The sequence below is a fragment of the Vicugna pacos genome, chromosome 13 (assembly GCF_048564905.1).
Source record: "Vicugna pacos chromosome 13, VicPac4, whole genome shotgun sequence".
Taxonomy (NCBI): Eukaryota; Metazoa; Chordata; class Mammalia; order Artiodactyla; family Camelidae; genus Vicugna; species Vicugna pacos.
The window spans coordinates 44044499-44072205 of record NC_132999.1 but is presented as its reverse complement, the minus strand read 5'-3'; the positions used below and the strand labels follow the sequence as shown (position 1 = coordinate 44072205).

The 27707-nt window shown below is 45.8% G+C and overlaps 1 protein-coding gene across 1 annotated transcript in view; it reads right to left on the bottom strand.

Moving 5' to 3' along the window:
• The window catches only part of CSMD2 (CUB and Sushi multiple domains 2), a 576739-nt gene that overhangs the window by 8780 nt on the left and 540252 nt on the right, over positions 1–27707 (bottom strand). Inside the window, exons 57-67 of the mRNA XM_072974827.1 lie at positions 27135–27308; positions 22446–22628; positions 18081–18257; positions 16677–16856; positions 16144–16317; positions 13613–13786; positions 13204–13277; positions 9563–9674; positions 8821–9000; positions 2590–2652; positions 1148–1309 (exon numbers count right to left, since the gene is read on the bottom strand). Coding sequence (XP_072830928.1) covers positions 1148–1309; positions 2590–2652; positions 8821–9000; positions 9563–9674; positions 13204–13277; positions 13613–13786; positions 16144–16317; positions 16677–16856; positions 18081–18257; positions 22446–22628; positions 27135–27308 — 1653 coding nt within the window. The remainder of the gene's footprint in view (positions 1–1147; positions 1310–2589; positions 2653–8820; positions 9001–9562; positions 9675–13203; positions 13278–13612; positions 13787–16143; positions 16318–16676; positions 16857–18080; positions 18258–22445; positions 22629–27134; positions 27309–27707) is intronic.

The window sequence follows — 27707 nt, the reverse complement described above, 5'->3', positions numbered from 1 at the left end:
CCCACTTCTGAGAAATAACCCCTGTTAATGTTTTGGTGTCATTACTTCCAATTTTCTCTCTTATGAATATATATATTTTTTCCTTTAAAAACTGGAGTCACCACAGACATAGGAAACAAACTATGATTACCAAAGGGGAAGGAGGGGAGGGATAAATTAGAGGAGTTTGGGATTAGCAGATACACATTACTGTATATAAAATAGATAAACAAGGACCTACTGTACAGCACAGGGGACTATATTCAATCTCCTTTAATAAGCTATAATGGAAAAGAATCTGTATATGTATATATGTATATATATATGTGTAACTGAATCACTTTGCTGTACACCTGAAACACTGTCAATCAACTACTCTTCAAAAAAAAAAAAAAATCCCAGTAAAACAGGGAAAAAAACTGGAGTCACATTCTAAATGCATTCTGGTGGGTGTATTTCTTCCCAAATTGGCATGATATTTTATCCAGCATACACAATTATCTATTTCTTTTTAGACAGTTTCTAATCCCCAGTTTTTATGTAATACAAATAGCTCTGTAATGTGAATATTCTTTATTCATAAATGTTTCATTTCCTCTATAACCATTTCTCATAATAAAAATTCTTAGAAGTGTAATTAATGGGTCCAATCATTTTCATGGTTCACGGTACAGATTATTCCCTGGAACTGTACTGTTTCATACTTTGACCAGCACTGCATCAGTACCTTCCAGGGACCAGCACTAAGGGTTGTTGCTTAAAAAAGAAGAATCTTAGTGGGGTGAGTGAAAAGTGACATTTTGTGTTTACTTTTTTTTTTTTTTGGATTATTGCTAAAAAATATTTTTCCATTTGTTTATTAACTGTCTGTACTTTGACTTCTGGGAGTTCTCTGCCCATATTTTTGTTCAATTTTAGGGCTATCAGTCTCTCTTTATTTGTAAGCGTTCTCTGTATGTTCAATTTATTAATGTTTGTCATTTAACCAATTCCCTCTAGTCTGTGGTGCTTTTATAGTGAAAACAAAGAATAATAGACACTCCCTCTTCCCCCTCCTGCCAGATGAGGCTGAGCCTTGCGTGCCAGTACAATGAGTCGACTCATCCTTGAAAAGACTGTGGCGCACCCACGCTCACCCCCTGCAGGCTTTCCCGGAGGCGTGCCTTACCAGCCAAGTGCAGCTCCACGCCGCTGTGGTCAATCATGGTGGCATTGACCTTGCTGTTGATGACCTGGAAGCCAGTCACTCTGAGCATGGCTGGCTGTTTCTTCCCCTGGTACTCATAGGCCCCTTTCCATAGGGAATTCTTAGCAAAAACATCCCCCGGAACTAGAGGAATTGAGAAACAGACGTGAGAGGGACCCTCATGTGCGCCGGTAGAATTGAGGCCACCTGGTGACTGGTCCCAGTTCACTCCCTGAGATTATCTTCCCCAACACCTAGCACGGGTGAGGTGGTGGGGTGCTCTGGCCCCCTCTGCATCTCAGAGTGGATGGGTGGAGGGAAAGAGAGAGGGGAAAAGTGGGTAAGAAAAAAATGAGAAAATGAGTAAGAAAGAGAGATGCAGAGAGAGAGAGAGAGAGACAGAGACAGAGACAGAAAATGAACTAAAGGGAAAAAAGAGAAGGACAGAAGGGTTTCAAAAGATGGAGAAAGCGAAAAAGAAAGAGAGAAACCGATGTCAGTATCACATGGTAGACAGGAACTTGGGTGGATGAAGTCAGGCAGACCTGGATGCTCATCCTGGCTGTCACTTATCAGTTGTTGGATCATGTGTAAGAGCCTCAACTTCCTCACCTGTACCGGGCACACCTGGAGTTCTGTAAAGTGGGTAAGTACTCCACTCACCTCATCAGGGCTATTATAAGGGCTAAATGATTGTGTCACACGATGCTGGGCACATAAAAGCACATAATGAATATTAGCTACTAAAATTATTATTTATCCTTATAATATTCTCTAAGGAGAGTGTGAGGATCCGTATTTTAATGAAAGGTAAACCGAAGCTCAAGGGGTGAAGCTTATTCGTCCAAGGACACAGCTGGTCAGTGACCAAAATGGAACTCAGAACTGAGTATGAAGCCAAATCTAGTCTTCTTTCTTGTATAGTACACGTGTTAATAAATAAAACTATAAGGTTCACAAAAGGATATGATAGTCTAGAATAGTTGTGCACTGGTCAGGCCACACCTGTAGTTGTGTCCAGTTCTGGACATCACACTTTGAAAGACACAATAATTGTCTTAAAATCGTAACCGTTTCCAACAAGCTCCCCGGGCAGGGCCTGGGTCTGTGTGTCTGTGTGACCAGATACTGGCCGGCCCTGTGCCAGGAGGGGTTGGGGTGCTCAGTGACTCCAGAGCTCAGCGCGCTGGATGTGCTTCTCGAATGCCTTGGCTCTCTCTTCTGGATGTGGTTTTTGCTTCCTTCAAGCTCACTTCCTCCTAAGGTCTGCCTTGGGTCGGGAGGTGGGTGGGGAAATCTGCCGGCCTCCATGGAGTTTTTAGGCCGTTCCTTTGAATTCTCAGAAACTCACGTGCACGTTTCTGGGTAACCAGGTGAAGGAAGCAATACCAGTTTCCTGAGTCAAAGATCTGGACCACACATACCTGAGGCTTGGGTGAGCAGAGGCTCTCGGGCAGTGTTGACGGGTCTCCCACTGGGCCGGACCTCTGCTGGGGAGAGAGAATGGAAGAAAGTGGGTTCAGCCTCTGGTCTCTGCTCTACTGGAAAAACAATGGCCTCATTTTTTGACATGAGGTCAATGGGTTCTTTGAGATCTTGCTTTGGACTCATCCTTTTAGACCAGGAGGCGGACTACTTTGATGGTCTGGTGATGCTCAGGAGCCCCCTCAGAACAGTAAAAAGTTAAAAGGAAATCTATTGATCAATTACAGTCATTGAAGCATTAAACCAAGAAGTAGAATACAGTTACATGTGATTCTTGATTACTACATTAAATAACAAGATCAGCAGTGGGTCCAGCAACTGTCATAGTCTTGGAATAGTCAGGAACACAAACACTACATCATGATACCAGTAACAGCTGTAGTGTGACATGAAAATCTCTGCACTTCTGCTGGTGACAAATTCACAGGTATTGCTAACACTGCTACAAGTTTTTGTCTACACCCTAAATTAAAGAAATGTTAAATTTCAGTAAGAGGGAGAGGGAAAGTAAAGATGTCTATTTCCCATCCTAGTACACAGATCTGCCACGAGCCTCTGTTGAGGACCCTTAGTTGAAAAGTGCTTTCGTCCCAGAGGCCTGGCACAAAGGAGGGCCTTCCACCAACCAAAAGCGAAATCCTTGGCCCCGGGTGGGGGTTTCAGTGGGGTGCCTCCGTCCCCTGGAGTGATGATATTAAGACTGAGAAGCCCTCCCAGGCAAAGGCCAAGTCAAAGGTGAGGGCTTTGGGCCTGAGCCCGACCCCTCAGGTTCGGTCCCCACAGTGCTCCTTAGTGATCGTGTGACCTCGACTGGTCCCCTCACCACTCAGAATCTTGTCTCCTTGTTTGAAACGTGGGAAAATCCTAAAACCTATCTAACAGGGCTATACTGAATACATGAGGTTATGAACATGAAAGTCACAGTCAATAAATATTAATGTCTTTTCTCCTTTTGTGGAGAAACAACTGGAATATCTTGTCTTGTCACCAAGTAAGGGCGGACTCCCTGTCTGTCTCCTTTGGGAGGCCTCAGAGCTTCAGCACGCCCCTTCCAGCTCTGGAGGTCAGCTTATGTTCGTGTACACAGCAGGCTGTGGACCAATTTTCCACCATGACTCCATGAAGGTACACTTCTGAACAAAATGCCTTTATTGTCTTAGGTTTTATAAGATGAAGGGAGCAAAGAGGGAGAAAGCATTTTATGAGCCAGACATTCTGCTAGGCACTTACTTCATTTACTCTTTCTTTCAGAACTGAGGTAGACATTATTGTCTTCATTTAACAGAAGAAAAACTTGTTAAGAGGCAGAGAGGTAAGGGGCCTGCCCAAGGTCTTATAGAAAGGGGTTGAGTTGAGATTCAACTGCATCTAAAGCATTTAGTATTTTTAAATGCAAGTACCTATAATAGCATTAAAAATAAAATATTTAAGAGCAAGTGTAACTAAGGAAGTACAAGACTTGTACATTGAAAACTATAAACCATCACTGAAAGAAATTAAAAATCTAGATAAATGGAAAGATAGCCCATGCTTAGGGATTAACAGACTTAATACTGTTCAAATGGCAATACTCCCCAAATTGATCTACAGATTCAACACAATCCTTATCAAAATCCTAGCTGTCTTTTTGCAGAAATTGACAACCCAATCCTAAAGTTCATATAGAAATAGAAAGGGCCCAGAATAGCCAAAACAATCTTGAAAAAGAGCAAAAAGGAGAATTTACACTTCCCAGCTTCAAAAGTTACTACAAAGTTATAGAAATCAGGACTTTGTGATAAAGGCATAAGGACAATTATGCAGATAAATGGAGTAAACTTGAGGATCCAGGTATAAAGCTCACACATTTGTGGTCCACTGATCTTTGAAAAGGGTGCCAAGACAATCCAGTGAGGAAAGAATCGTCTTTACAGCAAATGGTGCTGGGACAATTGGACAGTCACATGCAATAGTGTGAATCTGGGCCCCAAAACTCTTAGAAGAAAACATAGGCGCACATCTTTGTGACCCTGGATTAGGCAATGGTTTCTTTGATATGATAATAAAAGCACAAGCAAGCTAAGAAAATATAAATAAATTGAAGTTCATCAAAATTAAAATTTTTGTGCTTAAAGGAACACTAAGTGAAAAAATTCTAACTCATTAAGTTGCATACATTAAATATGTGCAGCTTTTGTATATCAATTATATCTCAATAAAACTGTAAAAAACTCATCTGAAAAAATTTAACACAGGACAAAACAGAGCTTAAATATTAGGTGATGAATGAAACAAGAAAGTATTGTAAATTAAAAAGAAAAATAAAGTGAAAAGACAACCCACAAAATGGGGAAAATATTTGCAAATAATGTATCTGATAAGGGTCTTATATTCTAGATGTATAAAGAACTCTGGAAGGGACTCTGGACCAAGATGGTGACATAGGAGGCTCCCAAATGCCCCTCCACACATGGACATATTGAATGTGCGGAGAGACAGATCAATTCTCTCTGAGAAAAATCCAGAAACTAGCTTAGTAACCCCTACACTTTGGGAGACCGAGAAAATACCCACATCAAAACGGGTAGGAAAGGTGAGACACATTCTGGCCATAAACCCCAACCCTGGCACAGCGCCATACAACCAGGAGGAGGGAACCCCCAGCTCCCAGCACTTCCCTGGAGTGATGAGTTTGTCCCACACACCCAGCACCTTTGATGGATGGGTGCCCAAGGCACCTAGCTCTGAAGGCCAGTGGGGCTTGCATTCCTGAGTTTCACAGGACTACAGCAAACAAGCCGGTTTTAAATGGATGCAGTAGAGACCCCTGTGGCTATATACCTGGGCTCATACTGACGGAGCAGGTAAAACTCCCGCCGTCCAGTTTCTCCCTGGAAGGGTTTGGCTACATACTTTTCCAGCTGCTGCCTGAGGGTCTGCTACTAATCAGCCTGCATCTAGGTGCTGACTGCGGTCCTCCCCTGTGGGACACTGCTGGGTCTTGGTACACCCTCAACTGCTGGAGCCACTAGGAACAAAGACGGCAGCTTAGACAATAACAGAGGCTTGAGGGGCACCAGGAGCTTGGGCTGGGCTGATGGATGAGGGTCATCTTCCACACGAGACCAGTCTGTCAAGATTGGGAGAGCTGCCTGTTTTATCTAACGAGCAGAAACGCACACAGAGAATCAAGGAAAATGAATCAACCAGGGAAAATGTTCCAAACCAAAGAACAAGATAAATCTCCAGAAACTCATCATAATAGAGAGTTCAAAATAACCCAATGGAGAGTTCAAAATAATGGTCATAAAGGTGCTCGCTGAGGTCAGGAGAGCAATGCACAAAGCAAGAATTTCAGCAAAGAGATAGAAAATACTTTAAAAGTACTAAATAGAGATCATTGAACTGAAGATGTGATAACTGACATGGGAAATTCAGCTGAGGGGTTAAACAGCAGGAATGTGAACTGGTACAGCCACCATGGAAAACAGTGTGGAGATTCCTCAAGACATTAAAAATAGATCTACCATGTGATCCAGCCAACCCACTTTTATATATCTAAAGGAAATAAAATCACTGTCTTGAAGAGATATCTGTTCTCCCATGTTCATGGCGGCATTATTGACAATCGCCAAATTATGGAAACAAACTTAAGTGTTCATTGATGGATGAACGGATAAAGAAAATGTGATGTATACATACCATGGAATATTATTCAGTCTTAGAAGGAACTCATGCTATTTATGACAACATGGATGAACTTGGAGGGCGTTATGCTAATAAGCCAGACAGAGAAAGACAAATATTGTATGTTACCACCTATATGTGGAATCTAAAAAGAATAAAGGTCAAACTCATAAAAACAGAGAGTAGAATGGTGGTTGCCAGGGGCTGAGTGGGAAGAGGGGGGAATGGGGAGAGGCTGGCGAAAGGATACAAACTTTCAGTTACAAGACGCACATGTGTAACCAGGTAACCATAGCAGGTAATACTGCATTGAAATTTGCTAAGAGAGTAGAACTTGTGTGTTCTCACCAAAACAAACCAAACAAACAAAAAAAGAGATAAATATGCGAGGTGATGGATGGTGGGAATCCTTTCTCAATGTATATCAAATTATCATCTTGTATACTTTAAATATATTTCTATTTTTTTGTCAATTATTCTTCAATAAAGCTGGGAGAAAAGAAAGCAACAGGATAAAAAAATGGAATCCTTACAACTCAACAATAACAAGACAAATAGCCCAATTCTAAAAAATGGGCAAAGGATCTGAAAAGACTTTTCTCCAAGGAAGATACAGCAATAGCCAATAAACAAATGAAAAGATGCTCAACATCATTAGCCATTAGGGAAGTGTAAATGAAAGCCACAATGTAATACTGCTTTACACCCACTTAGGATGGCTGCCCTCAAAAAGATAAACAATAACAAGTATTGGCAAGGATGTAGTGAAATTAGAGCCCTGGTGCCTTGCTGGTGGGAATGTAAATTTAAAGTCACTTTGCAAAACAGTCTGACAGTTCCTTATGCTGTTAAACATTGAGCTATTCTGTTCCTAGATAGACACCCAAGAGAACTGAAAACATATGTTCATACAAAAATACAGACATTTATATATTTTAGCATTACTCATAATGGCCCCAAGGTAGAAACAACCCAAATGTTCATCAGCAGATAAATGGGTAAACAAAATGTGGCATATCCATTGATAGAATATTATTCAGGCATAAAAAAGAATGAAGTAATGACACCTGCTACATCATGGATGAACTTCAAAAAAATAATGCTCAGTAAAATAATCCAGACATGAGAGGGCAAATATTGTATGAATCTACTAACATGAGGTACCTAGAATTGGCAATTCATAGCTACAGGAAGTACAACAGAGGTTATCAGGGGCTGGAGGGGAAGGGGAGTGGGGAGCTATTGTTTAATGGGATGATGGAAAAGTTCTGAAAATGGATGGTGGTGATGATTGTACTTAATGTCATTGAACTGTACACTTGAAATGGAAAATATTATGTTTTGAATATTTTAACCACAATAAAAACTTAAATCAACGAACTCTAAAAAAGAGACCTTTATCACTACCCTACGTGGAACAAAAATATTACTTTCCATAAATAAAAGAAATTGACAACAACTCATACAATGAAAATACATTTAAATTTTAGCTCTGATCAAGGCTGTGAGCCTGAAGCCTTCTCTCTCTTGGGGGCAGGACAGCAAAGTACTTAAGAACGTGGATTCTGAAGTTACACCTGCAGAGTTTGAATCTCAGCTCTTTCCTTTTACCAGTTGGTGATCTTGGGCATGTTACTTAACCACTCTGTGCCTCAGTTTCCTCATATGTTAAGTGGGGATATGAATAACACCTGTCTCAAAGGTGATTGTGAGGATTAAATGAGTTAGTACACACAAAGTACTTAGAACAATGCCTGGAATACGGTGAGATCACCACCTGTAAGAGAGTTGAGCACCATCCCAGCACCAGACTGATCCTTTATCTTTGCTGCATTCTTCACTTAAGACTGGACTCAGATCACCTTCTCCAGGGAGCCTTCCCTGATTCTCCCCTGTCCCTCTTAGGCTGAACTAGAGCCCTTCCTCCTCATCCCCTCTCCAAGTATTCAGTGTATCTCTATGTTCCTGAAGGCACTGTTCTGTCTGATAATGTGTGTGTCTTCTGCAGCTGAACATGAGCTCCTTTAGGGCAGGGTTTGTATCTTTCACCTCCCCATCCCGCATGCCCAGCACAGGCATGCACAGTGGGAATGCTCAATAGAGACGAATGAATGAAGGAGAGGAGGAGGGAGGTCTGGGACATCTTGGTTACCCCGAGGGATCTGTGAGTGGGTGCTGTTTTATCAAGGGTATAATATGTGTAATGTGTTATTCCAGTTTGGTGGAACAAAGAGCTTTTCTCAGTCTGATGATTAAATATAATCCTGGGGGGATGTTTAAGCTCAGCCATAAAGTAGCAAAATAAAACTGGGGGTGGCTTCACCATGTGCCCCCTCTTTAGACTGCTCTGGTTTCATCTCTAGACTCTACACTTCAGAAAATCAGAAGCAGGCTCCAGCTTCTGGAAATCACCTTTCTTTCTTCTCCTTTGCCCTCTTTCACTCAGGCTCAGCTGTCACCCTTGGCCTCGGGCCCCAGAGAGGTTGAGCGAGGGGCGCACTCACCCAGGCAGATGGGTGGTTTGCCTGTCCAGCTGCCGTCTGCTTTGCAGGTGCGGTGCTCGGAGCCACCCTTGAGGGAGAAGCCTTCCTGGCAGGAATAGATGAGCGTGTAGCCCATGGATGGCAAGTCCAGGGCCCCGACATTGGCATGGGTTGGCGTCTCCGGCTGCCTGCAGTGGTGGGCTGGATGAGAGGAAAGACATTATTGGGCGCGGGATTAGGGTGTTCAGGAGGTCCCTCCCTTGCTCCCCTGTTCCTCGATGGAACTTCCCCTTCCTTTCCCTTATGGGCCCCTTTCCTGTCTAGCATCCCCTCCCTAACTCCCACTCCACCCCAGCCTTGAAGTCTATACCAGTGGCCCAGATGGAGATCATGCAGACACTGGCTCAGCCAACCCTATGGGAACTTAAGCTTGCAGCACTTTTCCTGAGAGGAGGGGAGTCATTGTGGTCAAAAGCCTGAAATCTTCCATCCTGAGGGCTGGCATTGTACTTGCTAGTATTTGCTGCCATGGGAAAGTTCTTTCTTTCTCTTTGCTAAGGCATAGGAATTGCCTTCCAATATCAGAAAGGCTTTCTTGTGGAAATGTCTTCTGTGGGTCCCCAAGGAGTAAGGATGACAAAGAGACCAATATTGGTCTCAATGAGAAGTTGAGAGCTTTCAAGCACATCCTGGATGCCCAGCAGGGGTAGATTATGAGTTGCCGAGAGGAGTTTTCTGGGATGCAGGCCAAGTCATCACTCACGGACACAGTCGGGTGGGGTTCCGCTCCAGGTCAGGTTGGGGAGGCAGGTCCTGGTGGTGGAGCCCTGGAGCAGGTACCCTTTCTGACAACGGAAGAGCACTGTGCTTCCAACCTGCGGCCGGGGCAGAAGTTCCCACAGTCACCTTCCACCCAGCCACGTTTCATACCCATGACTTGACTGCTTACTTTCTCATGACCCTACTCCTCCCCACCCTTCTGTTTCTCTGCCTGGTTAAATCTTACTTGTCCCTTGAGGCCACTTATATTATGCCTCTTCCCCAAGGCCTCACCCAAGTCCCTGGGCCAGATCAGTGCCCTGGTGGGATATATCAGACTCCACTGCGGTGGACTGCGTGCCCAACTCAGAATCAGAAGACCCTGAGTTTGAGTTTTGGCGTCCACGTTTACTCACTGAATGACAGGCTGCAGGAAACCCTCCACACCTGAGCCTGCCTGTGTAGAGCTGGGATGACCAGCTCTGCCACGATGACACTGGAATGTTGTGATACTCAAATGTAATGGTGGATTTGAGAGCATTTAATAAAATGGGAAGAACTGTGCAAAAGAGAATGTAACTGTATGTATCTCTTCCTTCTATGAATGTATACATTCTTTTAGGAGATGTTCCCTATAGAATCTGGAGTGGTGCTATTTACAATAGCCAAGACATGGAAGTAAATGTCCATTGACAGATGACGGTATAAAGAAGATGTGAGACACACACACACACACACACACTGGAATACTACTCAGCCACAAAAAAGAATGAAATAATGTTATCTGCAGCAATATGGATGGACCTAGAGATATCATACTAAGTAAAGTAAGTTAGACAAAGACAAATATCATATGATATCACTTATATGCAGAATCTAAAAAAAAAGATACAAACAAACTTATATACAAAACAGAAACAGACTTACAGACAGAGAAAACAAATTTATGGTTACCAAAGGGGAAGCAGGGGTGAGAGGGATAAATTAGTTTGAGATTTGCAGATACACACCACTATTTTTAAAATAGATATACAACAAGGTCCTACTGTACCGCACAGGGAACTATATTCAATATCTTGTAATAAACCATAATGGAAAAGAATCTGAAAAAGAATACATATATACGTGTGTGTATGTGTAACTGAATCACTATGCTGTACACCAGAGACTAACACAACATTGTACTGTAAATCAACTATACTTCAATAAAAAAAGAATCTGGAGCTGTGCTTTGTAAATATCTCTTGAGCAGAATTGCCACTCTCCCTCCACCTCCCCCTCCTCTCAGTTGCTTCCCCACTCTTACCCTCCACTGGCCTCTCATTGTCCGACTCAACACGCCTGCAACCACCAGCTCCACCTCTCCATCTCCAATCTATGCGGCATGATGCTGCCAGATTACCTTCTTAAGCTGACTCGGATCACACTATTTCCCAGCTCAAGACACTCAGGTGTCTCTATTATCTCCGGGAGTAAATTCAAATGCAAAGTGAAACTGAATTTCTGCTCCCTTCCTCCATGCCAACCAGTCTTTCTGCTGAGTTTCATCACCTCATTCAGCAAATGACACCTCTATCCACAAGACTGTGCAAATCAGAAACCTCAAGTCATCCTATTTTGTGTGTGTGTATACACGTATATATATATTTTTTATTGAAGTAGTCAGTTTACAATGTGTCAATTTCTGGTGTACAGCATAATACTTCAGTCATACATGAACATACATGTATTCGTTTTCATATTCTTTTTCAAGTCATCCTTGATTCCATCTTTTCCGTCCAATCCATGAATGTGTCCTCTTGGTTCTACCTACAAAACACATCCTGACCCCTTTGCTTCTCTCTGTGTCACCCTCTTGTGGCTCTGTCCCACCCACATCTCTCTCTCAAGCTGCTGCAAGTGTCCTATTTGTCTAAGTGCTTCCATTCTGAACCCCTGATTATTCATTCTCTCCGCAGGGTCCTGAGCAATAGTTCAAATGATAGATAAGATTGAGTCCCCTTCAAATGGTTTCCCATGACACTGAAAAATAAAATCCAAAATGCTTATCGTGGTCTCAAGGCCTTACATGACCCAGTCCATGCTGTTCTCTTTTCAAAATTTATTATGTGATATTTTGATGCATAGAAAAGAATATATGGAACACATATAGACATGAATCATCCTAATAAAATGGACACCCTACGCTGAGCCCACTACTCATCTCAAGGGCTAGAACGTTCCCGACATGGCTGTAACTATCTGTGTGATCCTTTCCTGCCCCCTTAGGGATAACCACTATCTTGAATTTTGTGTTTTCCATTTCCTTGCTTAGTTAAAAAATAAATCTATCACATACGCATACATAGATCTCCAAACCAGGTAAGTTTTTCTTGGTTTTACTCTTTATAGAAATAGTACCATACCACCTTCGTCATTCAGTATTGTTTCTAAGATTCATCGATGCTGTGTCGAGCTAGAGTTCCTTCATTATCATTGCTGTGTGATGGACCATCGTGTGACCACATCATGAGTTTTCTCATTTCTTGGTAACATGCACAAGAGTGTCTTGGGGGTTGGCTGGTTTCTGTGAGCAGAACTTCTGGGTCACAGGACGTGTGGACATTCAACTTCACAAGACAGAGCCCAGTTGTTTCCAAACCCAGCCCAGCTCTCTAGCATCACGTCCTTCTCCTCTCCTGCTACACTCCGGACCTGCTGGCTGGCTGCTTTCTGGTCCTGCGCCCTGCAGCTTCCCTGCCTGAGTGCTCCCCTGTCCCCAAGCTCGGCACAGAGCTGGCCCCTTCTCATCTTGGGCTCCACGGTTCAAGTTCAGGAGGCCTCTCCCCTCACTACGCTCCCTAAAGAGCAGCCCACCTGGTCACAGCCCTTTATATAATCCCATGCGAATGCTTACTGCTCTCAGAGGTGGGCTTGTTTATTATCACTAACCGAGGAGCTCCCTTAGAGCAGGAACTTGGCCTGTCCTGTTCCCACCGAATTCCTAGCACCTAGGATAGTTCCTGGCAGTGAATATTTGTTGATTATGGATTGAGTGACTAAATCTCATTCCTTGGCCAGATCCCAACCTGCCATTTCCAGGCTAGTCCCTGATAGTCCCCTGGGCACATCCTGGGCTCCAGTGAATTGCCCCGCCTTGAACACAGCCACACTTTCCTGCTTCCATCTGTTCAGAGCGTACCATGCGGGCTGTCTGAACTCATTCCTTCTCTGGAAGCTCATTCTGAGATGTGTCCCTGGGGCCTGTATCCTACTGGGATGGGGCCTGTCTCCCATGTGGTACGTGCTGGCTCCTGCTGCCCTGCCCGAGCCCCCGGTGCCTTGGGAATGGAAGGTCCATCCGTCTGCCTCACTCATTTCTGTATTTCCACCAATGCCCTGCCCCGATGACACAGGGTTGCTGGGAAGCATCTGTGGAGCTACGTGCGAGTCTGTCCTTCCCCTTCTGCTTCCCGGGTTGGTCTGAACACCTTCCTGTTTCTGAGTGGGGCTCCCCGGCAGTGTGGCTTGAAGAGACAGGCTGCTTTCTCTCTTCAACTTCTAAGGTGTTGTCCCTCCTAGTACTGTCCTGAGGAAGGTCCCCGGGCCCTCTGAGACTGACGGTGACAGGAAGGGACGGGAAACACTCCTGGTTGGTCTCATTACCTGGTAGCCCTGGGAATTGTTCTGTATCCCAAACTGCGGCATGCCGGGGTCTGCACACGTGGTCAGCGTTGGGTCTGGATTGCAAAACAAAGGAACAGAGCATGGTCACAGACACTCTCATTGCCTCTGCTCACTCCGAGAAACAGACGCAGGAAAGAGAATGGAGCCACGTCCTGCCTTCCTTGCCTTTTGGTATCTCCACCTGAGTCACCCCCCCCCCCGACTGGACTACATGATTCCCGGCAGCACATCAACTCTGGCCAGTTTACATCCTGTTCTAAGTAGCGCAGAAGAGGGCTTGCCCCCTTTGCAGATGAGACCACTGAAGACAGGGAAGGAAAGTCATCACCTCAGGCCCCAAAGAAGGATGCCCACCAGCTGGGACACTCTGCTCCAGGTCACCTCTCACCTATGCAGCTGGGCTGGGTGCCACTCCACGTCCCATCTGACTGGCAAAACCTCCGCGGAGAGCCCACCAGCACCAGCGGCGGCTGGCAGGAGAAGGAGACAGACGACCTGTAGGAGAAGCCTCGGTCCTCTCTCCTCCCACGGGGTGGGACCCCGGGATCTCCGCAGAACACAGCTGGGAAGACGAGGGAGAAAGGCAGGTCCGAGTGACTTCTGGGAACGCAGTCTGCCTGCCCCGCACTCACCCGCCACCCAACCCCGCCTCTGGTCTTAGTACTGCTTTCCTCCTGGTTCTACTGGACTTAGGAAGGGGCGGCCCTGGGCAAATAATGACTCCTGCCTCAGTGCTGCTGTGTGTTTCCTCTCCTTCCCGTGTTCAAATGCTCATTAATAACCATAACCGAGCAACGGAGCAACATGGTAGGAAGCTAGAATATTGAGGAAAAAACTATCATCCTACCACCCCAAATTTTTTCCCCCATTTTTGTGCTCTTTCCCTTCCAACCTTTGCTCTGTTGTATGGAAGTGTGCGCAAGGCTAAAAACCCAGCGTCCACGCACTGCCTGCCTTGCTTGGTTCACTTGATATTCTGCAAACATTTCCCATGCTTACACCATCTCTATCACTTATTGGTGATGTAATTTTGCAGTGAGATGTTGTACCGTAATTACGGTTTATCACAGCCCTCTTATTAGGCATTTTCTATGATTATAAGGTTACATGTGGCTTTTCTTTAACTTATTTTCTCCAGGGGATTCTCTGTGAGTGAACTTATCATCCTTAAAGGGTTGAGCGTGTGTGCAGCTCTTGATGTGTACTGCCGAGTGCCTTTCCAAAGAGTGTGCACTTACCCTGCAGTGATTAGTGTCTGAGTGTGCGCATTTCATTCAGATCATCAGACAGTATCATCAAAAACTGACTACAGAAGGCAATGTTCCCCAAGACATCACTTTAAGAGTGAGGAATATTCTTTACGCTATGGGATGTGTGTGCGCGCGTGTGTGTGTACACAGAGTCATGAGGTTCACAATCAGAAGCAAAATCAGATGGAATCCTGGATCTGGAGGGAGGCTGGGGAGTCTGGACTGACCAGTCAGAAGTCAGTTAAAGCCAGAGCCACTCAGAAGTCACCACATCCAGGAAGAGGCAACTCAAAGAATAAGAGATACAAATGGATGACAAAGAAAGAACAGCTCAGTGTCACTAATCAGCAACGTGATACCAATTTAAATACTGAGGTATCTTTTTAAACTCCTCAGGCTGGTAAATATTAAAGATACGGACAAAATCAGTTGGTAATGAGGGTATGAGTCAAGCAATCTTCTCATCAACTGCCGGTGGGATTGTGAACTGGGGCTCTCCTCCCAGAAGACAGTCTGGGAACATGCGGCACACATGCCATCTGGCCCAGCGTCCTCCCTCCTAGGGCTTGACCACAAGGGTAAAGAAATGCTATTCTCGAGGCCATTTATTGCGGAGGAACCCAAATTCATCACCAGTAGAAGAAGATTAAACCAGTTGCGGCATCTACAAGAAGGAAATGCTTTAAAGCCGCCAAAAATGATGACGTGTAGATTAGTCCATATTGATAGAGCCAAGGGGTGATGGCCAATCAGTGAATACAAGTTGTGAACAGTATGACTCAGTATTGCTCATAGAAAACTGTATACAGATGGCTACACAGACAACACTGCACAGTGAAGGGAAAAAGCAAGACTTCCAAGTCCAGACCCGACCCAGAGACTTGCTGCCTTCCTCATGTCTCCCTGGAGGGATGCAAACTGCGCATCAAACATTCCCTTACCTGTATCTACTTTTCCTGGCCCTCATCTCTGCTGAAACTTTCCAAATTGAAGCAAATTTTCAGAGGTCCCCAAATACTGTCCTGAATATGTTGATAGTTTTCTGAAGCATCAGATAAGGGCCAAGGAGAAATAAAAAAAATGGGTCCTACTGTTTCTCCAACGCATGGGCACTGAGAAAACCTTCCAGAGCCCGGTTACGGGGTAAGTCAAGAGTAAGTGACCTGGAACCTGCTTCTTCTGGGGACTCGGTAAGAAATGAGCCCTGGAATGTGACTTTGAGACACACTTGGGCCAGGCGGATAAGAAATAGCTCTTTCACCAGAAAAGCACAAGTGCCCCAGAGTCTTCGGTGCAAGGGATTTTCCCTGAAGACAGGCACGTCTTTTCTCACAATGCCCTGCCTGCCCGGCTCCCACCCCTACCTTGGTTCCATCCCATCCAGTTAATGATATTTCAGGTTAAGAACACCCCCTCCTCTCCGGGTATCTCTGGTTTAATTTCCTTCTGCTGTGACTCTACACAGTGACCAGGGCTAGGGCTCCATTCAGATATCTCCTTTTCTTCCTTTAAAAGCCCTTCCTTCTTTAATAGTGTCTCTGACAAAGCTCCTCCCTGATTTCGGGGAGAGGACCCTTCATTCCAGGCCTTCCAGCGGCAGAGCTCTGAGGAGGGAAGGGGGAGGCGCCCGCAGATGGGATGCCCCGGAGGCCCCGTGAGCAGCACTTACGGAAACACTGAGGCAGCTCCCCGGTCCAGGATCCGTTTCCCTCGCAGGTGAGCACCGCGGGCAGGGAGAGCTGGTACCCCTCCAGACAGGCATACGTCACGCTCGAGCCCCACATGAAGTCAGACCCCACCACCTTCCCGTTGGGAATGAGCTGAGGCGGCTTGCACATGATAGCTGGGGGAGACCAGAGCAGTCTGAGTGCTGGGGCTGTCCTGGTCCCCAGCTGCCAGCACTGATGTCCCTGGCTACCCTGGGCCTGCCGGGAGTCTGGGCCAAGTGGGAGGACTCAAGACTGACCCCTCTCACTCTGGCACCAGACAACTCCTCTCTGCACGGCCCTCTCCTCGGTGTTCAAGTCCCAGCCTTTCCCTGGGACCATCCCTTGCTGATGCTCAGGGACTAGTCCTCACCCTGCCTGCTCCCGATGTTAGGGCTTTGCCTCATCCCCACCTCCTGTCTAGTTGTTCAAGGCCCCCCGGCTCACTTTTGTATTGCTCTGGCCCTGTGTCCCCATCTGCCGCCCCCAGACACACCTTTGCAGACTGGCTTGGTGCCGTTCCACGTCCGATCCTTTGTGCAGCTCAGCACAGACACCCTATGTGACTCCATCATGTAGCCGGGGACGCACTGGTACGTCACAGTTTTGTTGTACCTGAAGTCATTGCCCAGTCGGAGGCCGTTGGCTGGAATCCCAGGGTCACCACAGTTTATGACTAGGACGAGGAGATAGAGCCTGTTCACTCCCAGCACGGACCCCTCTCTCCCCAGCATCCCACCGCCATCCCCGCCACTCGCTGCATGTGTTCGGGAAGAAAAATCGTCAGATCAGGGATGTCCTGTCTCCTCACAGGTTCCTAGTTGGGCGTCCACTCTAGGGTCCCTTCAGCAAAGTCTCCCTGCAAAGTCTCTCCTCTGTCCTTCCGGCCTTGCCCACGCCATCCTGACGCACCCCAGCAACCTGGGCTGTGAAGCGCATCCTGTTTATTAAAGCCACACCCCTACGAGGAAGTATCCAGAGGCTCACTTCATACATGAGGCTGGGGACCCGGGAGAGGGAGGTTTCCAGGTTGAAGAGACTAAGGTGAGTTAATAGACCGCATAAGACACTTGGTTTGCTGAGAAGGGCATCTTACCCCTGCTCTTCTGTCCAGGAGGCCTCTGTGGGCCCAGGGGCCTAGGAGCAGGGTCTGGTGACCTATGCAATGGTCATACCCATGTTACGATGTTACGGTATCAAGTTAGGGTGGGGTTGGGGAGCTCTGGCCTCAGAACAAAAGTGAACTCGACAGGGGATTGCAGATGGGGCCTGAAATCACAGCCGGGACTTTGACAGGGAGAATGCTGTCAGATTCCCTTATCTTAACTCTTCCCGCCATCCGGGCCCCACAGTGACTTGCTTTTCAAGGAAAAGGGTCTGGAGCTGCTCTGAAGTGAAGCAAGAAAGGGAGCTGTGGGGCAACCCCGTGCTCAGAGCCAGGCTGGGGGGAGAGGTCCAAGGCAGAGGAGGAACTAACAAAGACGGCGGATGGCGGCAGCTTTAAAGTGGAAAGGGAATCACGCTGAGCACTGGGGGGTTGCCCTAAAAGAGAAAAGAAAGCCCAAGGAACTGGCCAGAGTCTGAAAAACAGCAAATATGTATATTCTCAACTTCCTGGAGCCCCAGTTGCCTCATATGTAAAGTAGAGCTAACAGGATCTGCTTCACGGGGTCGTGGTGAGAATCAAAAGATGTAATGCTTACGAAACAAAGCCCTTAGCTCCGTGGCTGTCACATAGTACGTGCTCAGTAAACGGATGCTCTCTGTATGATTCTCATTCAGGGTCAAGTCCCACCAGGCCAGCCTTCCCAACCTCCCAAGGACAGCCCTCTTCTTTGGCACGGAGGGGCCCGATCGCCTTGGCCATCGTTTGCCCTGGAGCCTGGGGGCCGGTTCTCACCAATGCACTCCGGGTCGCTGCCTGTCCAGGTGCCATTGACCGAGCAGTGCCGGCTGAGCAGGCCTGTGGCGTAGTAGCCTTCCCGACACTCGTAGACAACGGAGCTGGAGAAAACCAGGCCGTCGCTGAACAGGACTTGGGCATTGCTTGGAGTTCCAGGGTTCCCACAAGAGATCACTACGAAGCCGAAAGAACACATTACTCATCAGAACAAGGGCAGGTGTCACGGGGGGGACCAAGCCCTGCCCTGTGTGGAGACCATGTGCTACGTAAGGACCCTGTGGACTGAAGCGCCTCTCATGATGCTTTCCTGTCTGATCATCTCACCCCGAGAAGGCACGGGGAGACCTGTGGGGATTTTCTTCTGATTTCTAACATATAAAGACTGTATCTGCTTTATTATCATACCTAAAATTTTAAACAATTCCTTAATATCGCCAAGTATCCAAACAGGGCTTAATTTCCCTCAATAGTCTCTCTCTCTCTCTCTCTCTCTCTCTCTCTCTCTGTCTTTCTTCTTTATAGTGGGTTTGTTTGACTCACAGTCCAAGTAAGGTCCACACATGACATTTGGTTGGCAAGTCTCTAGGACTCTCTGAATCCAGAGATGACTGGATTACCCTCTCCTGTAATTTGTGTTTCAGAAATCAGGGCATTGATCCAGTAGAATTTCCCCACCTTCTGGATTTTACAAACTGAACCAATGAGGCATTGTTTGACGTGTTCCCCTGTCCCCGGTAGCTCCTGTAGTCAGGTTCTGCTTTTTGGCAAAGGTGTCTCACAGGTGATTTTGTGTCTTTCCTATTGCATCACACCAGGAGGCACAGAATGTCTACCTGTTTCACTGTTCACGGTGTTGAGGCTGATCAGTGGGTCAGGTCTGCCTGTCTAATCTGGCATTATAAAGTTCCTATCAGTTTTCACTGAATGGTTTTAGCAGAAATTGAATATTGTTGATCAGATCAGTTATTTCATTAGGGGATAGAAATGGCAATACTCCAATTGTATAATCCTTTCTGTTTTAGCTAGGGTTCTATCATTAAGAAATTGCCTATCCTCAAGTATTTGCTTACCCTGAAATAAAGTGCATAAAGGAAGGCTGGACAATGCTTGATTTTTTTTTTTTTAAATCAGACATCAGAACAATGAGTTGGTTACCTAGCAAGCTTCAAAGGTGACAATCATTTGAATTCATGGATTTAAATTTATTTGTTACATTGTCCTCCATTGCCCCTTATATTCTTATTTATGCTCAAATTATGCCATCTTTGGCTAGTGGGAGCCTCTTTAAGTTGACTCCTGTGTTCCTTTGTCATGACCCAGTTCTGTTCGCTAGACCCCTTGCTGGAGTGACAAGATGTTCTACGTTCGTCTTGTATATTTCCTGCCCCAGTCTTGGAATCAGCCACTTCTCTAAAGAGTTCTGGTTCCTTTTAATGGAGAATAGAGTCAGAAACTACAATTTGGGCATCAAGGGCACTCATTGCTACTGAGCTGATCACTGACTCTTGACTTTCAGAGTGGGAAAATAACTTTTCAGATTGAAAACACATTATGCATGTATACTGATATTACCAATTCACATTTAAACCTGAGTTTTCCCTTAACTTAGTGATTTTTATATGATACCTCTTTTATGTTGAAAATCTTGGTTCTTAATGACCACAAATAATTTAACTTGTTTTACCCACATACATTACGATATTGTATATGTAATAGTTTTGAAATAGGAATGCCAACGTTATTGCCAACAACACGATTGCTAAAAACAATTTAAGGTTTCATTGCAGGTCTTCGTCCTTAGGATGTACAGGCTATAGTTAAATTTCATTTTCTCAAGTCAGTTCAAGGAATTCTCTGGGTTATTAAATCATCAACTTGATGGAGTTAAGTTCATTGGTTTCCATTTTGACTTTGATATTTAGAGATGACTGGTTTCTAATCTTTCATTTAATTTTATTTTGTATGTACATTTACATGGTCCCAAAGTCAGATCTACAAAATGACTCCTATGTAATTGGTACAAAAGATAGGCCCTAATATCCATCCATTCAACAAGTGTTTGTGCTGCCTACGTGCACAAGTGATGACCAAGCTGTGTCCCTTGTCTTTGGGGGAGCCCAGTCTATCTTAAGAACCCTATAAACAGATGAGTTACAATATGATGGGATAAATGCTACACCTGAAGGAAAAATAGCACTAATAAGGGAGCAGCTTTTTGAGGCTGGAGATAAGAATTTGAGTAAAGCCTTGAAAGGTAAGTGGGAGCTTGCCGAGGGAAGCTGTGTACACAAAGAGCTGTGTACATGTTACACACACACACACATTCACTTATTCAACAAACATTCACTTCCAGGTCCAACTCTTAGCCACCCACTTTCTGTTCCCTGAACACTCCTGACATGGTGGCTGACTTCACCCTGGGGGGACCTGAGTGGCAAGAAAGGGGACCTGGACTCCAGTGGCTATTTGAGAATATCCTAATTTTCCTCTTGCCAATGCGCTCTCCCATGACCACAAACCTCTCTTACAATGCCTATGAAATCCCGTAAAAACTAACTTCGCACCCCTGGAAAGGCAGGGCTTTGGACAAACAAGAGAGAGAGGGCACTGACCCCATCTGTATCATTTCCTGGGCAGGTGTCCCCCGATCACGGGCCAGAACATCTCCGCTTGCTCTGCAGGACTGTGCCACAATCTCAATGTCACATTCAATTTCACATTCATGAACTGCTGCCTTTTAGCTCTTTAGCTTACTCTGCCTGGAATTCATTCTCTGGTGACTGTTTAGTCCTATTGGGACCTATAATCCATGGATCCTACCACCTTTTCACTGCCTCTTATACCACTCATGAACCCGTTCCCTCCTTACCCAGCCTAGACGTAGGACCCATCATTATCACTGCTTTGGGTACACCCTCATCTTCTTGCCACTTTCTGCAAATGTCTTAGTCGCCTAATAAAATCCCAGCCCTACACCTAATGTTTCACTTACCCTGTGCCTGCACCTATGTATGAAATGTGTTAGAAAAAAAATCCAGACCAGTGCTAACTACTCTTACTTTAAATGAATAGCTCTCACTATAATGAGCCCTCGGTGCTGCCTGGCAATGACACATTCCGCGATTCCATTCCCACTCCTCCCTCACTAGGTGATGGTTTATATTGCCTCCTTCCTCTTCAACACCTTCTCACTCAGTCTTACTCTCAGCTGCTAAACTGCTTCCTATCTAGGAGGGTGGGTTTTTTTTTTTTTAAAGTATAGTCAGTTTACAATGTCGTGTCAATTTCTGGCGTACAGCACAATGCTTCAGTCATACGTATACACACATATATTCGTTTTCATTACAGGTTATTACAAGATATTGAATATAATTCTCTGTGCTATACAGTATAAATTTGTTGTTTATCTATTTTATATATAGTAGTTAGTATCTGTAAATCCCAAACTCCCTATTTATCCCTTCCTACCATCTTCCACTCCTGGGAACCATAAGTTTGTTTTCTATGTCTGTGAGTCCCTGTTTTGTAAATGAGTTCATTTGTCTTTTTTCTTTTAGATTCCATATATAAATGATACCATACAGTATTTTTCTTTCTCTTTCTGGCTTACTTCACTTAGAATAACAGTCTCCAGATCCAACCATGTTGCTGTAAATGGCATTATTTTATTATTTTTCATGGCCGAGTAGTATTTCATTGTATAAATATACCACAGCTGCTTTATTATGTTCCTTTTTTTTTTTTTAAACTAGGACAGTGTCAATCAGGCTGTATTTTATAGAGAGAAAGAATGCCATTAGGGGAACAGCTACGAAAAGTTGGATTCTGGGGAGTGAAGTTTTAAAAAAGAGTTTTTTCAGAAATTTAGGAGTGTGTGGAGAAATATAATTTCCCCCACTGGAGCAACCTCAGGAAACATCAGTAAGGGCTTTTATTAAAGTGTTTTTAAAGATTGGCTTTGTATTTCTTTTGGCACTTTAGATGCTTGTTTAGCCTTAAATGTACACTCCAAGAGGGAAAGGGGTGTCTGTCTTGGTCACCATTGTGTCTCCAGCACATATTACAGTATTTGGCATATAGTTGTTGAATGAAACTGTATGGAAATAAATGAATAAATGCACTAAACTTAGCTTATTCTGGTTTCTTCCCTTCTTAGGTGAGGGTGGGGAATATGCTTGCCTTTGGATTACTAATGAGAATGAACGTGAACTATCTGCAAATGTCCACCATGTGCCAGGCCAAGGGTTCAAATGGGGCCCTGGGGTTTGTCTGTGCATGTGAGGGCAGGCGCTTGTGAACAGGAAAACAGGGGAAGAGCCTGGGGTGGGCAAAAGGGAAAAGCAGAATGGTCACATACATTACCTCCACACTCAGGCTGCGTGCCGCTCCATGAGCCGTTGGCTTGACAAGTTCGCTCTGAAGACCCCCGGAGCGTGTGGCCAGCTTCACAGCTAAAGCGCACCAGGCTGCCTGGGGCAAAGCTGTCCCCCAGACGGATGCCGTGGGCTGGGATGCCAGGATCACCACAAATCCCCACACTGGTTCCTATGGACCAGAAACAAACCCCATCTTGTTTTCAGCATGGAAGGGGAGAGAGTGGAGAAAGATGTTGGTTCATTGCTAAGGGGAGGCAGTGGGCTCGAAGAATGAGGGTGATGAAACTGACCATGTGTCTCGCCAGAGTTACCTGGACAGGCTCCTGCCTTAGTACTCAGTGATCGAAGAACACACAGCTCTGAGGGCACGTGTGAGTCCCTGGGGACCACACAGAAAGGGGAGAAAGAAGGCAGAGGGAAGGCTTTGTGGCGGAAGTCATGCCTTCGTTCTTTGGCTTGTGCCAGTGTGGAATGCCCGTGGTCCAAGCTGGCCTTCTCCCTTTTACCTCTTCTCCACCAACATCTGCTGATTCGGTCCCCTTTCCAGTCCCAGTTCCACTGTCTTAGCTCAGATGCTCAGCATCTCTTGCCTGAACTGCACTGCAGGAGCCTCCTAACTAAGGTCCCTTCCTCTTAAACCCTCTCTCTAATCCACCTTCCACTTTATCCTTACATCTTAACAATGAACAACCATAACCATCTGATTTTGTTTCTTTCCTGCTGAAACACCCTCACCAGCTTCCCAATGCTACTAGAATAAAGCTCAAACTCTTTAGCATGGTTTCTTCTCAACAGCCCAGTCTGAATCTTGATCCTATGCCTTTAATGGAGGATTTCCTATTAATAAATTATGCAACACAGGTGAGCTCTAGATTGGATGTCTTAGATCCCTCATTTCATTTTTTCTTTGTCCCAGGCCTCCTGCCACATTTTTGTGTTTATCTGGCTTCTGATATGGTACAAACCCACCCCAGAGAGTGCAAAGGACCCAAGAGGTGGAGGACGATAGGGAACAGGAGACAAAGCCACAAGATCTAGTGCCTGGGGGAGCCAATGCGACTCAAAATACAGAGATGTGCAGGAGACATCACTGGGTCAGACGAAGCCATGGCAAGCTTGAGGGAGGAAGAAGAAAATTAAGGACTAAATGGCAACTGTATGAGAAGATCAAGTTTCCAGTTGCTGTGGAATGTATCTTCTCATGAATCCACCTGAGTAGGCATCAGTGGTGACATCTGAGAGGTAACAGTTAGTTAGTTGGAGTAAATAAAGGCTTAAGTCATATACACTCTTCCATTTGAGATGTCTCTTCTGCTCAGTCTTGGAATTACTCCCTTTTCTAGTCTGGTCTCAGAGTTTGGGAGTACTCTATAACCCCACGTCCCCCATTCTGCTGCCTACCATGGAAGGGAGATTCAATTGGCCTTTAACTCAAACACTTGAAAAAAGAGAGCCTATCCCATTGGGCCAGGTTTTCTTATCTTTTGAAGTTTTCAGGATGCAGCTCAGGCAGCAGGCCACGCTGGGTCCCCTGGCACGCAGCCCTGACGGGGAGTTGCTGTAACCCTCGCACTGGCTAGCTGACCTCTGCTGGGGCCAGCGCTATGTGCAACAGGCCTGAGGGTGGCCTCTCCAGTCCTGGGTGTTACCTGAGAGAGCAGCCCCCAGGGCAGTGTGCGGGGCTCTGTTTCTGTGATAGAAGCAAGTCAGGGACAGGATATTGTACCATGGAGGCAGATGGCAACTGCTGACTCTTTACTGAAGAAGGTCATCAGCAAGATGACGACACCGCAGAGGTGGGCAATGAACTTCCTGAAGTGTGTCTCAAGTGCCAGAAATCTTGGCATGTGCTTGATGGCCCAGCGACTTATGACATTTGTTACGCATCATCTGGGTGCACTGACTGCACAGAACAAGGCTTGAAAATTTGACCCTGGAACTCCTGAAGGTGTATTATTTAGAACTGGTGGGTGATGGTGTTGCAAAAGATGATCTCTGTAAGTTTCAGGAAGGGAAGGATTATATTCTACTCACTATTGGGCACATTGAGTGTTACTTCCTAATCACCTATTCTTCTCATCTCTCATTTTCTTTTCTAAAAGAAATATTTTATTTTATTTAGTTTTTTTTTTGTTGGGGGGAGGTAACTAGGTTTATTTATATATTTACTTATTTATTTATTTTAAGGGAGGTACTGGGGATCGAACCCAGGGCCTTGTGCATGCTAAGCACATGCTCTAACACTGAGCTATACCCTTCACCCCCCATCTCTCACCTTCTTATCTAAGGCATTTAAGATTCATTCATTCCTCAGCCTAGATGTTTATGGACTCACTTCTAATCCTGTCCTCAGGGGTCTCCAGGAAAGCTCTGCCCATAGTTCTGGTCTCCTATGTGTCTGTCGTCCTTGTGGAAGACACAGGAGGGGTGAGACTGCCAACTGTTCTTCAGAATATTTAGGATCAGGGATCAAACAGCTTAATACAACACATCTCCTAGTGAGTGGGGTCCCTGTGTTCTGAATGTTCCTTTCTGGCTTCTCACTTGTTCCTGTTCCCAAGGTGTCAGCTTGTTTCTAGTCTCCCCTTGACCTCCGATGTGGCTAGGGAAGAGTCCCTTCTTCCTTCAGGACCAGTCTGTAGGAAGCCACAAAATTATGAAATCTCAAGGTTAAAAGGATTTTAGAGAGTTTCTAGCTTTGATATCTACTCCAGACAAACACTGTTTCTGTACTATTTCCATTAGGTCATTTCCCAGCCTTTGCAAACACAACTTCAGAGAAAGGAAATTACAGTTTGGGAGAAAAGACTTTGGATTCTGTGCTTTGGGTCCAGAGAATCACTGTGTGGTTGGTACATACGCTAATGGTAGGAGATGCCGAAGGCTTTCTTTCTGGTTTATTTCTCTCTACCTGTACTTCCTTTTCCCAAGGAGAACAAAGACCCCAAAATAGATAAAGTAGACCTTAAGAACACCATTAGTCCCATGTGCTACGGAAGTGTCTAGAGGGAGGAACTTTATGCAAAGGGACTAATTCACCAAAGAGATGGGGGCGAATCCATGTTTGGATGAGCATCTGGATGGGAAACGTGTGACTTTCCTCTTTGGAGTACCTCTTCCTCCTGGAACTCACTCTGTGGATAACTCAGGAGGCTTCAAGGTACATGATCCTTGTCTTCCCTCAGCCATCCTCCCCAAGACACTTCCAACAGAAGTCCAAACAGAAGGAAGTCTGGGGTCCAGTTAACAAGCTCTCCTCTAGTCCAGGCTAAAGAAATCCCAGTGGCTCATACATAGTCCTACCCAGTTCATGAACTGGGTGATTAATGAGATACATAGGGGTGAGAGGCCAAAGTCCTGGGTGGGAACGGAGGGACGTGTCTGGGATTGATCCAGGCAGCCGATGGCCCTTTGAGACAGTAACCAGTGCTTCGGGAATTTCTCCTTCCTGAGGAGACCTAACCATATCTGGTCTGAAGTCTGTCAGTGCCCTCAATTCTGGAAGACAGGCTCATCTGAGAAGCCCAAACCGCAAGAACAGCTGCATGTCTTGTGCGTGAGGTCCCACTTCAAGGAGAAGGCTTCTGTATTAGGAGGAGGTCAGGACCCTTACCTCTGGAGGGGATCCGGCATGGGAAGGGATGGGGTGAATTTCAATGCCCAGGTGGGCTCCCTGTGGAACATCAAGCTACATGAACAGCTACCCTCTCGGGGGCAACCTTCCGGTTGGGATCCCTCCTTGGGGCCAGGCAGGCTCACCTTCCAGAAGACAAAGCTGTGGGTGGCTTGGTGGTTTCTGCCATTGGTGGGACAATTCAATTTCAAATATTTTGTTCTGTTTGGCATTTCAGATGAATTTCTGAACAATATGGACACGGGAACTTTGGCAGTTCCCTACTTTTGCTGTGTTGATAACATCTGTCAGTGTCTCTGTGGAGATTAACGGTAAAACAAATTCGGGGAGGCAGAGAGGGTGTAGCTCAGTGGTAGAGTGCGTGCTTAGCATCATGAGGTTCTGGGTTCAATCCCCAGTACCTCCATTAAAAAGTAATAACTAAAAAATAATAAACAAATAAACAAACCTAATTATTACCCCCCCCCCCCCAAAAACTAGAAAAAAACCCAAAAAAACCCCAGTAAAACAAATTCAGTCATAGGAAAAGTCTGGGGGCTGGTGTGTTAGTGCCTTGGGACAAACTGTATCTCACCAGGTAGCCTTGACACAGGACAAATGTGAAGCAGTGATGGAGAAAGGGAAGTAGGCTGGCGCCTAGAAGTCCCAAACGGGGAAGGAACAAACACAAGAGTGGGTGTGGACCTGGGCCAGACAACAGGGAGGCTTGGGCTATTCCAGGGACCTCACAGAAATAAGTGTCTGGACAGGACTCTGGCCACAGGTGACCTCATAGACTGTGTCCTCACTCGTTTTGCAATCTTTTGACTGTATGGGCTTGGCCAGAGCTGATTAAGGGGGTGAAGCTGGGCTCAGACCACCCAGGGCTGAAGTCCAGCTGGGACCTCTGAGAGCTGGCCTCTGCCTGGGAGGGACATGACAAGGGTTCAAGAGGTCTGCTTCCCTCCCGTCCATCCATCACACTCACATCTTGGGAGCTCACCCACCTCCTCTGAGCCAAATGTTCCATCGAACCCCTCTCCCCGACCCCAGGACCCCTACCTGAGCAGTGGGGGAGGGAGCCAGTCCAGTGTCCGTCCAGCCCACACATGCGGGTGGTGTTTCCCACCAGGGTCCGCTTGCCAGTGCAGCTGTAACGCACGACCGCCCCCACGGTATAGCTGTCCCCGGACATCTGGGAATGGGGTGGGGAGCCCGGATGGCCACAGGACACCACTGCGGGGAAGAGCAGACACCTCAGCCACTCCGCACAGGGATGGATCGTCATCACAGGACATGTGCTAGGCTCATCATGTGTCCCGGATACCTGCTGAAGCCAGCTTCTGGCTGGCACACCCACCCGACATCAGCAGACAATGCCCACCTGCTCGCAGTACAGTTTCTGTATCTGTGAAATACAGAGCAATGTCTGTTGTTTTAGGAGTTGAATGAGATAATATATGTAAAACTGCTCAGCCTGTGGTAGGGACACAATCACACTCATTTCTTCTTTCTTGTCTCTATATAGAAATAGATAAAGATGGCTCATGGTTTCTATAGATACAGATATCTAGATATAAATCTTATCTATCTGTATCTATGATAGGTATAGATCTTATCAAATATCATATCATC